This window comes from Neoarius graeffei, chromosome 1 (assembly GCF_027579695.1).
Source record: "Neoarius graeffei isolate fNeoGra1 chromosome 1, fNeoGra1.pri, whole genome shotgun sequence".
Taxonomy (NCBI): Eukaryota; Metazoa; Chordata; class Actinopteri; order Siluriformes; family Ariidae; genus Neoarius; species Neoarius graeffei.
This window is the reverse complement of record NC_083569.1, coordinates 1,000,844-1,013,609: the sequence shown is the minus strand read 5'-3', so window position 1 is coordinate 1,013,609 and position 12,766 is coordinate 1,000,844. Positions and strand designations below refer to the sequence as shown.

Below are 12,766 nucleotides of genomic sequence, written 5' to 3'. Positions count from 1 at the left end.
TAACCTTGTATGGACTTCCTGTGGTTTGGCCACGAAAACCCGGTTCTGTGCAAGCGCAACACGATTGCACTAGAAAGCACGGTCAAGCTGCCAGTGTAGCTGCAGTCTTTTTAGTTGCGAATTACGAGTATTTCCTCTTGTGTTAATAATTCACCATGTCGAAACAAGCGAAACTTTCCTCCTTCTTTCGACGTGAAGAGAGGTAAGCAATTTATTTTATACATTTTTTCCATCAAAGTTGTATTTTGTGGCTTCGAAGCTAAGTTTTAGTGTGGCGTTTCTAGAACACAACATCAAGAAAACGTGGAAGAATACACTATGGCAGAGCGATCGACATTGACAAGATCGTTGACATCTTTGCCATTCGTCATCCACGACGCCTTTTACTTAGAAACATTTTGGCCAATGAGCAGTAAGACAACAAGAATAGAGAGATCTGCATCGGTTGACTCGGGTAAGATGTCGAGCCGCTATCCATACACTGCCGGATAAATCCGAATTGGCCTAATCATTGTCCGACATCTCAACAGCTCGCAACATGAGATGAAAGAATGATGCAAAGCCCGCGTTATTTTCTCAAATGTATTCAATGTATGTTTTCATTTACAAACCTATGGGTATGTACTGGGCGGCACGGTGGTGTAGTGGTTAGCGCTGTCGCCTCACAGCAAGAAGGTCCGGGTTCGAGCCCCATGGCTGGCGAGGGCCTTTCTGTGTGGAGTTTGCATGTTCTCCCCGTGTCCGCGTGGGTTTCCTCCGGGTGCTCCGGTTTCCCCCACAGTCCAAAGACATGCAGGTTAGGTTAACTGGTGACTCTAAATTGAGCGTAAGTGTGAATGTGAGTGTGAATGGTTGTCTGTGTCTATGTGTCAGCCCTGTGATGACCTGGCGACTTGTCCAGGGTGAACCCCGCCTTTCGCCCGTAGTCAGCTGGGATAGGCTCCAGCTTGCCTGCGACCCTGTAGAAGGATAAAGCGGCTAGAGATAATGAGATGAGATGAGTTGGGTATGTACTCAGGCTGCCAGTCAGTGTGTGACCCCCCTTTGAAAAATCCTAGCTACGCCCCTGACCTCACAGCAAGAAGGTCTGGGTTCGAGCCCAGCGGCCGGCGAGGGCCTTTCTGTGCGGAGTTTGCATGTTCTCCCCGTGTCCACGTGGGTTTCCTCCGGGTGCTCCGGTTTCCCCCACAGTCCAAAGACACTGCTGTGAGATGCTCTCGCATTCCTTCCCCCACTTCCCGTGGTCGCCGCTTTCACCCCCAGTATGACAAGTGGATGCGTGACCAGCACCCTCATGGCTGCAGGAGCAGATGGCTGCTTGCTTGCGCTGGGTTACCTCTACCTTCTCCCCTCCCCCCCCTTCCCCCCACCCCGATCGCCCCCCTCCTCCCCTTAAGTCCCGTGTTTTCATGTTGGAAAGTGTACTTGTGTTTTTTGTGCTTACGTGCTGAGGTTTTTTTTTTAATGTTCCCACACTGTACTCTCGCAGGAGCATAGAGTGGGGGTGTTTTTTTCTCCTCTCCTTTCCTCATGTTCTCTGTAATTTCTTTTTTTCCCTGTCTTCCTGTCCTGTCTACTCCCCTTAATTATGTGTGTGTATGTATGTAAGGACAGGTTGATGGTCAATTTCACTGGTACAGTGATAATAAAGGGTTCATTCATGCAGGTTAGGTTAACTGGTGACTCTAAATTGACTGTAGGTGTGAATGTGAGTGTGAATGGTTGTGTGTCTCTGTGTGTCAGCCCTGCGATGATCCAGGGTGTACCGTGCCTCTCACCCATAGTCAGCTGGGATAGGCTCCAGCCTGCCCGCGATCCTGCACAGGATAAGCGGTTACGGATAATGGATGGATGGATGGACTTTTGTGCTAAATAACCGGATAGCGCACACACACACGTAAGCAATGAGCACACACACATACCCAGAGCAGTGGGGAGCTATACTACAGCACCCGGGGAGCAGTTGGGGGTTAGATGCCTCGCTCAAAGGCACTTCAGCCCAACCTCAGGCCAAGGCCGTCCCATGTTAATCTAACTGCATGTCTTTGGACTGTGGGGGAAACCGGAGCACCCAGAGGCAACCCACACAGACACGGGGAGAACATGCAAACTCCACACAGAAAGGCCCCCTTTGGCTCCTAGGCTCGAACCCAGAACGTTCTTGCTGTGAGGTGACAGTGCAAACCACCATGCCACCCAATGCATTATTCTGGAGTGATTTGATGACAAATAAAGGGGTGTGGTGAATGAGGTGATTGACAGTTTCATGAACAAGGACAGCGGCTGCGTTCGAGACAGAAGGCTGCTGTAAGAGACGGACGTTCGACTGAACACATTGTCTCAGGACAGTGGATTAAACAGCAGTTTTAAGACAGATCTGTGAAGAAACTCAGTCGTCCATGTACATAGTAATCTGTGGTTGGTTGAAGAGAGCAACTGGACTTGCTTGACGATTCTTGAAAACGTTTCGCCTCTCCTCCAAAAGGCGTCCTCAGTTCGGTCTGACTACTAGGGAGTATCCAGTATTTATCCTCTCATGGATCATCATAGAATCCGAATCAGAATGCTGATGGCTGCATTGTGGGCGGCTGATAAGATGTCATAGACACACCCACCTCTGTTCAATGATGGTCGTTCCAGGTTGACAAAAATGAACGATCCTCTCTGGCTAAGATGTCTGCCAGTTTTCTGGAAGTCCTCTCATACTCCCGCACCAGTCGAAGGGATCTCATCCCAAAGTGCGTAGAAACATATCTGTGAAGAAACTCAGTCGTCCAGGTACATAGTAATCTGTGGTTGGTTGAAGAGAGCAACTGGACTTGCTTGACGATTCTTGAAAACGTTTCGCCTCTCCTCCGAAAGGCATCCTCAGTTCTTCAGCCATCAGCATTCTGATTCGGATTCTATGATGATCCATGAGAGAATAAATACTGGATACTCCCTAGTAGTCAGACAGAACTGAGGATGCCTTTCGGAGGAGAGGCGAAACGTTTTCAAGAATCGTCAAGCAAGTCCAGTTGCTCTCTTCAACCAACCGCAGATTACAGTTTTAAGACAGTGTTTACAGTGACGTCAGCGCGCTGTGTAGCTAAACTGAAGTGTTAGCTAGTTGGCTAACAGATGCCTCACAAATCACATCAAACACGTTTATTTGGTTACAGTCACAGGATTATAAGATTTATTTATCAGTCATTTTTAAAAAATCTAAGATGAAAAAAATCCTAAAAGCAGAATATTTGTATGTGAAATCATTGCTGTGAAGTTCAGTCTGCCATCTTTTTTTAAAATTTTTTTCCGTTGCTTGATGGAGCTGCTGCACAGATTTATGGGTAATCGGCAGCGCTGAGTGTTTCCACCAGTGTTTCCTTCACCTGTAGGCAGTTTGGAAAAATCTTGAAAGGCAAAAACCGATGGTGGTGTAAAAGTGCATCATCATTGTCTTTGGCAGACGGAACTTCTTTAACTGCTGCGGGAAGAACATCCTCTGCTGTGCTTTCTTGGTGAGAGAGCAGGTATTCGTCTCCCATTTAAGGTCCTGAGTGATTATAGTGTCCAGGAGGTGGAAATACTCCACAAACAGGGTGATGGGGGAGGGAGGGTGGGGCAGAGCTCTTCCTGAAATCTACAATCATCACTGTCTTTAGAGCAGGGGTGTCCAAACTGATCCATAAAGGGCCGTGTGGCTGCAGGTTTTCATTCCAGCCATGCAGCAGCACCCTGATTTGGCTTATTCAATCAACTGACACACCCACCCTTTAATCAAGGGTGGGTGTGGCTGCAAGTATTTGACTATGTGAAGACAGTTCAGTTAATTGAATGAGCCAAGTCAGGTGTGCTGCTGCATGGCTGGAATGAAAACCTGCAGCCACACGGCCCTTTATGGATCAGTTTGGACACCCCTGCTTTAGAGCATTGAGCTCCAAGTTGTTCTGCCTGCACCAGGACACCAGATGGTCAATCTCCCACCTGTAGGCAGACTTCTCCTCATCAGAGATGAGCCCAATGAGGGTGGTGTCTTCTGAGAACTTTAGGAGCTTGACAGACTGATGACTGGAGGTGCAGCTGTTGGTGTAGAGGAGAGAGGACGCAGCCTTGGATGGAGCCGGTGCTGATGGTTCAGGAGTCAGAGACGTGTTTCCCCAGCTTCACGTGCTGCTTCCTGTCAGACAGGAAGTCAGTGATCCACCTGCAGGTGGAGTCAGGCACACTCAGCTGGGAGAGCTTGTCCTACAGAAGAGCCGGGATGATGGTGTTGAAGGCGGAACTGAAATCCACAAGCAGGATCCTAGCGTAGGTTCCTGGGGAGTCCAGGTGCTGGAGGATGAAATGAAGAGCCATGGTGACCATCGTCTGCAGATCTGTTGGGTATGTAGGTGAACTGCATGGGGTCCAGGAGCGGGTCAGTGATGGCTTTGAGATAGTAAAGCACAAGGCACTCGAAGGACTTCGTAACCACAGAAGTCAGGGCGATGGGTCTGTAGTCATTCAATCCTTGGCTTTTTGGGGTGGGGCTAATGGTAGAGGCAGGCTGGAACATGGCATGTCTCCAGTGAGGTGTTGAAGATATCTGCGAACACCGGAGACAGCTGATCAGCGCAGTGCTTCAGGGTGAATGGTGAGGCTGAGTAGGGACCTGCTGCTTTGAGGGGGTTCAGCTTCTTAAAGAGCTTGTTAACGTCTCTCTCCAGAATGGCGACAGTAAATGCCCACTCATTTATACACTCAGTGGTTTTGAGTGACTGCATCCTTTCTTTTTAATTCTTTATTTTTAAAAGTTAAAAGTCAAATAGAAAGAAACAAATATAGAAATCAGAGTGAAATTAAGAAGCTTAAGCTGAGTTAAGCCCCTCCCATTCTGAGTTAAGCACCTCCCATTCTGAATTAAGCCCCTCTCACTTTGAGGTAAGCCCCTCCCATTCTGAGTGAAGCCCCTCCCACACAGAGTTGGCCCAGGCTGCAGGAACACATTTTGAAATGTGCTGTAAAAGCAGAATGATGTGAAGCTGATTGATCTCAGTGACTGTGTCCAATCAGTGCGCATGGACATGAACTAACATTAATCATTTTAATCACAAAAAATATTCACGCCCTTTACCCTCTGTTACTGTCTTCATATTGTTTATATGTCATGAAGTAAAAGTGTTTTAATGTGACAGCTATGTGACCTGGGTGTCCATTTTATATCCGTCCTGAGTGACATCATCATGTTGAGACAAAAACAAGAATTTTATAGAAATGTAACTCGAGTAAAGTTTATTTGGTTCCAAAATATTGCTGTAATTTATTATTAAAAGAATAAATACACAGCGTTTGTTTTATATGTTTAAACATTTATTTATCGATCACATCAATGTTATCGTGTTCATAAATCAGAAAAATATTTTACAGGGTGATTATGAGCAATATGACTGCAAATAAAATCAGATATAAATCATAAGCGTCGCTGTTCGTTCTCTTTTATTCCCCGGTGCTGGAGTTTGGCGCTGAGTGTTTGTCCCAGCCGTGTTGCTGTAGTTTCGTGGACAGAAACCTCGTCATTTAGTTTAAAAGCAGTCTTCAATTTTCTCTCTGGTTGTTTGTTAGAAGCTAATGCTAACTTCTGCTAGCATAGCTACCCATGCATTTTATACTGTTTTTCTGGAGCAGTCACAGCGCCTCCTAGAGGACAGAATAATGTCAAACTAAAGTTGTTCCGCTGTCCCAAGCAACCATGTGCAGGTCGTTCCATCTTCACACACTGTGGGGATCCGACGTCTTCAGCGTGGCGCGAGTTCCTCGTGTCCGGCGTTCAGCTGCTCCTCGAGGCTGATGTGAGGAAGCCACTGGTTCCTGCAGAGGTTCTCTTGGCAGAACCAGCCCACTTCACTCAACTGACTGTGTTCAGCCTGTGGGTTCTGGACGAATAAACACCACTGATTAGCGATCAGCGTTAGTGCAATTATTTATTTATTTTTTATTTGATTGGATGTGAAGACACTTTGATTTTTACTTCCACTGTTGGTTTCTCAGTGAAATTAAACATTTGACTGGTATTTGTTTCAATCAGTACTTTCACATTGCAGCCTTAGCTAGCATGCTAGTAAGCAGGCAGATTAGCGTTGATTAGCATAGATATCCCACTGGACACAACACGCGGTTTATTTTAATTTAATTACATTTACATTGCTGGTGAAACCATTAAATCCTGTAGTTTCACCTCAACCACGCCCATTTCACAACTTCTCTTGGTTATGATTGTGTCAGCGATTTAGCTAAGTTAGCTAGTTGACAATACTGAGTGCTAGAGAAAGCCTTAGCATTAGCCAGTGAAATCCTGAGTGATAGCGATGTTTATAGTTTTAGCCTTAGAGCTAAGCGGCTAAAGTCGCGTATGTTTGCGTTTAAGCAGGTTTCAAAAATGAAACAATGTCATATTTAAAATATTCTGGTTAGCATGATGCTATGTAGCACTCATAAACCTTGGCAGTTACTATTAAAGGTACTGCGAGTTGGCATAGTGGTTAGCAGTTCTACTCGTGGTCGGGTTGTGCCAAAAACTGTCATAAAAATGGAACCTGCTGCAATACACCTGTGAGTAGGGAGTCAAACTCTCGCGGTTACCAGAGGACCCGCCCCCCACCGTAAGCCTAGCTGTATAATAGGCAAGAAGCTGAGGGCTACAGAAATGGAGATGGGTGCCGCCCAATGCACCTCAGTGCTGGTGGGGAGACGGCCTGGGGAGACCAGGGACTTACTGTTAAAGACGTGAAGCTACATACTGTATCACATCAGTGTGACGTCTATATTAGCATTAGCTCACCGTAACCAGGACGCAGTGCAGGTCTTTGAGCTCGTAAACTTTGAGTGTGACGCAGTCCTGACGCCTCGCCGCTGAGAGCAACTCCAACAGAGCATCAGCCACGTCCTCTGTCCTACACACACACACACACACACACACACACGGGTGAGCCTTAACACTAACACATTTCACTCTTACAACAAAATTTCACTCAATAATAATATTCGGTCCCCTATGGGTCCATGCGGCTTATAAATAAAATAGTTTTCTGATCCCATGTCCATACAGTAAATATCGCATATATATTTACTCTATGAGGCAGGAGCCACAAAAATTAAGAGTAATCCAAAAATGAACAATTTAAAAATCACAGAAGTAAAAAATATACCAAGTGTCTGTATTTTATATTATTCTACTCTTCCCTCTTACAGTTTTCCAAACTGAAACCTCCGAGCCGAGGCTGACACGCACACGCTGTCGCCATGACCCAAACTCGTTTCCCGGAAATGGCCCGGCGCTAGAGCTCAGTGGAACGCACTTTCCCTCTGTAAACGTGTCTGAAAGTGATTTCTTTAGTCTAGTCCATTTATTTCGAACGGTGAACCGAATTGTATACGCTCACTGGCCATTTTAATAGGAACACGTGTCTGAGCATGTGCAGTGCACGACTGTTACACTCTTACATTCTTACAGCACGATGACGTAGTGGCTCGCGCCTCTATATGAGGCAGGAGACACAACAAAAATGATTTTGACCTTTTTGGTGACCTTGACCGGATGACCTTCAAAATGGCGGTTCTATTTGAGACCGATGACCATCTATCCTGAAAGTTTCATGAAGATTGATCCAGCTGTTTTCCCGTAATATTGTTAACAACAAAGAAACCTGACCGAAAACAATACCTCACCCCCTGGTGGACTCCGCCCCGGGTCAGGTGATGGTAATAATAATAATAATAATAATTTCAATATGTGTTCATTTCCAGTCACTAATTTTAAAAAAAATGAAATTAAAGAAAGTGTGTTCATTTTTATACACTAATAAAACTACCAAGAGGCACAAACACAACCTGCTAAATTCAAAGTAAATAAATAAATACACTTGCCATTATAGTTAATTAATATAAAGTAATTAATATAACTATAACTAATTAAATGTTTGTAAACAAATTCTGCATCATTTTAATAAAAACCTGGAAATGTTTGTGGAAAAAATATTTAGAGTTTAAAAAGAAAAATATTTGAAAAGATTTAGGTTTTAATTTTAACTCTAAATATATTCAGCAGTTTATAATTTTATAATAATTATTTGCATAAATAAATTGTTTAAAAATTAATGAAAATCAGCATGCATGACTATCTTCATGCAAAACACACATTATTATTATTATTATTATTATCACGACCGCCTTGCCTGGGGCGGAGTCCACCAGGGGGGCGAGGAATTGTTTTCGGTCAGGTTTCTTTGTTTTATTTTTAACGATGCTACGGGAAAACGGCTGGATCAATCTTCATGAAACTTTCAGGATAGATGGACACTCGTCTCAAACAGAACCTCCAATGTTTTGAGGGTCGTCCGGTCAAGGTCACCAAAAAGGTCAAAATCGTTTTTGGTGCAAATGGTGTCCCAATGTCCCAAATGTGTCCCAAATCACTCCCTACTCACTACATAGCAGACTATATAGTCAGGTCGCCATTTTGTAGTGCTGTCCGAATGTATAGTGAGCATTATTACACCCTATATAGTGAACTCAAAGAATCTCACAATTCATCACGAAAAGTAGTGCTGAGGCAAAGAAGAAAATAAATAAATAAATAAATAAATAAATGCCTCTCTATAGTAATTCCCTAGATAGTGAGTAGGGCATAGTGAACAAGTGATTGATTTAGGACACAGCGTTTGTAACCAACCAGCACTTATCCTGATCAAGTTCCATTACCCGGTCTATTTCTTGATAAACTTCAGAACTAATCAGAACCAGAAACGAAATAAGTGTTGCCAGGCAAACCAAACCAAACCTCACCCGGTGGCACTTATTTTACTCTTCTAACTGGTCCAGTCTCACCAGTGTGGTCTCTGTTCTTTCAAGGTCACTAATACTAATGAGAATATTGTGTTTCATAAGTATACTCTATATATCTGCCAAAAACAAACAAACCAACCTTACAAAACTTTTTATTTGACTTTTTAGAAGGACCAAACAAAAGCTGTGATAATAACACCACTTTCTTGATCTCGAATCAGTCACCTTGGTGAACCGATTGTCTTCCGATACTACAAAGTTATAACGAGGTTTCTCTTATTTTGTTTCTGGTTCTGATTAGTTCTGAAGGTTATCAAGAAATAGACCAGGTAATGGAACTTGATCAGGGTAAGTGCTGATTGGTTACAAACGCTGTGTCCTAAATCACTCACGCGTTCACTACGCCCTACTCACTATCTAGGGAATTACTACATAGAGGACTATACAGTGAGCTCATTGATTAAATTGTAATGTTAAGTTCTGCGGGGGCATCAAACACGACCTAACATGAAGTTTTGTTGTGTCTGGAACTCTTAAAGTTTATTTTATTTTTTACCTCAAAGTATACAACAATTTCTAAAGGGCTGCTCACCACTCGAGGTTACTGACCAACCCCAAATGTGGCCCTACATTGTTTTTTTTTTTTAACTCCACCAGTCCATTCTTTTTCACTTCCTGGTTCTTATGTCCCATTTCAAAATAAAAGTCCACGCACATTTTAAAGCATATACGCAGAACCATGGCCTCAGTTTCTTTTATAAACACCTTGAGACCTCAAGAATGGCACAGGAATAGTTTTAAGCATTAGCAATAAATCTAATATAGTAATTTTTATGATTAAAGTGATTTATATAGGCTAGGTAGCGGTCTGAGTGAATGACCTTGATGCCCGTAACGTCACAGCAGGAAGTCTATCGGTCTCATCGCCATTTCCGCTATACTAAAACACAGAGCTGACTGCAATTCTGATCCTCCATTTTGAGCTAATTTATCACCATGCCACGTAGATGTGCTGCTGCACCCGCCAGCAACACGACAGAAGGTGGATTTACATTGCATTCATGGCCCAAGAATGTTCAAACTGCAAAGATTTGGACGCGTTTTGTGAGAAGTTCACAGACACATTGGGCGGCTATGAAGTGGTCTCTTCTCTGCTCTGCACATTTTACTGAAGACTCGTACAAGACCTCTGATCTGTTGAGGAGCGTTGGCTATAAGCCCAGATTGAAAGAGAGTGCAGTACCAACAATTAAAGGAAAAGAAAACTACAAGAAAAGGAAAATTGAGTTCAGTTGCACCAGTCCTCCCAGAGTGAGCCGAGGGTTGTTGGTAAAACACGGGATGGAATGGGATGTGACATATCGCTCAGGCAGTGATCTCCCCGCGGTTGTTGCTAAAACCGGTGACGTGACGTCCCGTCCTGTCCCAGGTTTTAGTAATTGCCTGAGCTGAGCAGTAATGGCGGAGTACTCAGTAATGGAGAAAATGGAGAATGAGTGGAGCAGCCATCTGATTTCTAAACTGGATATTACTGCCATCTCACCCTTACGTGGAAGAAGTGAATGAATGGAGAACTGAACGAACAACTGAAAGTCAGATTGTTTCAAAACATTTGGCCTTCAAGAAGCAAGAACACAGACGGGTAAGCTCCAACTTTCATTTGGACACAAACCAACAAAACCACGCTGTTTCCCTGCATTTAGATTAATCCATGTAACTTGTATTGTGTGTTTAAGTTACCGGTATGAGATTATTTAATTTGCTTCAGAATGTGATTGTCTCAGTTCATCTGATTATTTAATGAGCCTTTTACGTTTTATCAGTGAAAATGCATGCATGTACATGTATGTTGCATAAGTTATAACACCCATCCTGTTTTAATGAGAGTCAACCCACAATCAGTGAAGTCAAATCAGTCTTAGTTGAGCGAGTCGGTAAAGCTATTTCTTACTTTCACCATAAATTTTTATTTATATGACTTTGGTCTATAGCTGTAAAAGGCCTCGGCCTCAAAACCGTTTCACGCAGTGACATCACGCGCTCAGGGCTGGCTGGCTCAGCGGGGCAGCTCCAATCACAACTTTGCGGTCGATTTTTACTCTCAAAAATATATATTTTTAATTCCCATTTATGCAGCATACAAGAGTCAAGGATGGAGATACTATCCACTCAGAAATGTATTCAAAAATAAAGGTTCTGCGTATCTGCTTTAAGTGCTACAAAATGGCGACCTGACTGTATAGTGCACTATGTAGTGAGTATGGAGTGATCTGGGACACAGTTCCACTCCTCCTCGCAGCAGGGTGCCATTGGGGGCTGCAGTCTGTCCGACCAAAAAAGGAAACTGAGAACAAAAGATGCTCGACAGAGGGTTTTTTTTCCCTGTTGCAGTGAAGACTACAGAAAACTAGTTTAAAAAAAAGTTAAGAACAGGGCGGTAACTTACCGATACTGATTCTGATCGAATGTAATCCAATGTACAATAAAAAAAAAGTCCCAAACCCTGAAGAATAGCCCAGTTTATCTCCAGACTATATGCAGGTGGCCCTCCTGAGATACTCCTCAAACTGTTTCTGAGCATCTTCGACACTTAGACACACATCTGTTGATTTTGTTTTGTTCCTCTCCAGATGTTGTCTTATACGAGCTCTTTCTCTCCTTTTTTCAGTTTCTTCTGCAGTTTCCATTTTTTTGTACATTCTGTCTCTGATTTTCGCTCCTTCTCTGCGTTTCTCTGTTTGCTCTGCGGTTTCTGCAGCTCTAGCTTGAGCGACTCTGACTCTGGACCGTGCTCTTCTCTTCTCTGCCTCTGCTCTGGTTTCTGAGGCTAAAGCCTCAGCCATTCTGGCTCTAGAGCGCGCTCTCCTCTCTTCTGTCTCTTCCTTTGTCTCGGCTGCTCGTCTCTCTCTCATTAGCTGCCTCGACTGTGCTCTTCTCTGTCTGGCGCTCCTTGACCGTGACCTTCCCATCACAGGTCCTTATGATGTTCTACCAGGCTTCAGTTCCAGGTTCACTCACTGGGAGAACCTGTTTTCTGGCCCCTGCCTCACAGACAGATAGACAGACAGACAGACTGCAGCCCCCAATGGCACCCTGCTGTGAGGAGGAGTGGAACTGTGTCCCAAATCACTCCATACTCACTACATAGTGCACTATACAGTCAGGTCGCCATTTTGTAGTGCTGTCTGAATGTATAGTGAGCATTATTACACCCTGTATAGTGCACTCAGAGTATCTCACAGTGCATCAGGAAAAGTAGTGCTGAGGAAAAGAAGAAGTTTTATCATTCAATCAATGAGCTCACTGGATATCCCTCTATATAGTAGTTTCCTAGATAGTGAGTAGGGCGTAGTGAACGAGTGAGTGATTTAGGACACAGCGTTGGTAACCTGATGACCCGTTTCATTTCTTGATAAACTTTGGAACTAATCTTGGGTGGTGTGAAATGATCGAGGGTTGGCTTACTCCTTTATATTAACTTTATTTGTCTGCTCGAACATGCAACCATTAGCAACAACACACAGTGTTTTCTATCTGCCTCCAAAACATCCAGTCCGCTGCCATAAAGCGTCCCTGTTGTAACACTGCCTTAACATTAGTTCCGCCCTATATAAACCCTATATGACAGGTGGGTTTCCTGATAACGTTGCCCTTTAGGGCTAAAGAGAGAGGTGAGAGACTCTTAAGCAACAGAAGTTGTCTCTGCACGTGCTTTTCCTGAACTCACTCGTAAGAAAGAGTCTAAAGAGCTTCTTTGCAACGTGCGTCCCCGATACAGGCATTAGTAGTTGATAAATCCAGCCAATATGGTCACATGGTGTTCATTTTTAACCAAAAATCTAACCAAATATAAAGTATTTAAAATAAGATAATATACAGGATCATCTGGAAGCATTACATATATAATTTGATAATTAATTAATGAAACTATTTCACGTTACAGGCAATATTTTTATTCCAAGTG

The 12,766-nt window shown here is 43.7% G+C and overlaps 1 protein-coding gene across 1 annotated transcript; it reads right to left on the bottom strand.

Moving 5' to 3' along the window:
* Window positions 1–5,311: 5,311 nt before the first annotated feature.
* Window positions 5,312–11,645, bottom strand: gadd45bb (growth arrest and DNA-damage-inducible, beta b). Its single transcript, XM_060926945.1, has 3 exons — window positions 11,500–11,645; window positions 6,800–6,911; window positions 5,312–5,894 (listed from the first exon to the last, which is right to left on the bottom strand). The coding sequence occupies exons 1-3, from the start codon at window positions 11,643–11,645 to the stop codon at window positions 5,757–5,759; spliced, it is 396 nt and encodes a 131-aa protein (XP_060782928.1). The 3' UTR covers window positions 5,312–5,756.
* Between the last annotated feature and the right edge of the window lie 1,121 nt (window positions 11,646–12,766).

Coding starts and splice junctions, on each gene's coding strand:
- gadd45bb (XM_060926945.1), bottom strand. CDS start 11,645: ATGGCTGAGGCTTTAGCCTCAGAAACCAGAGCAGAGGCAGAGAAGAGA. Junction 6,912..11,499: donor GCGAAAATCAGAGACAGAAT/GTACAAAAAAAT, acceptor GTGTGTGTGTAG/GACAGAGGACGTGGCTGATG. Junction 5,895..6,799: donor TGCACTGCGTCCTGGTTACG/GTGAGCTAATGC, acceptor TTATTCGTCCAG/AACCCACAGGCTGAACACAG.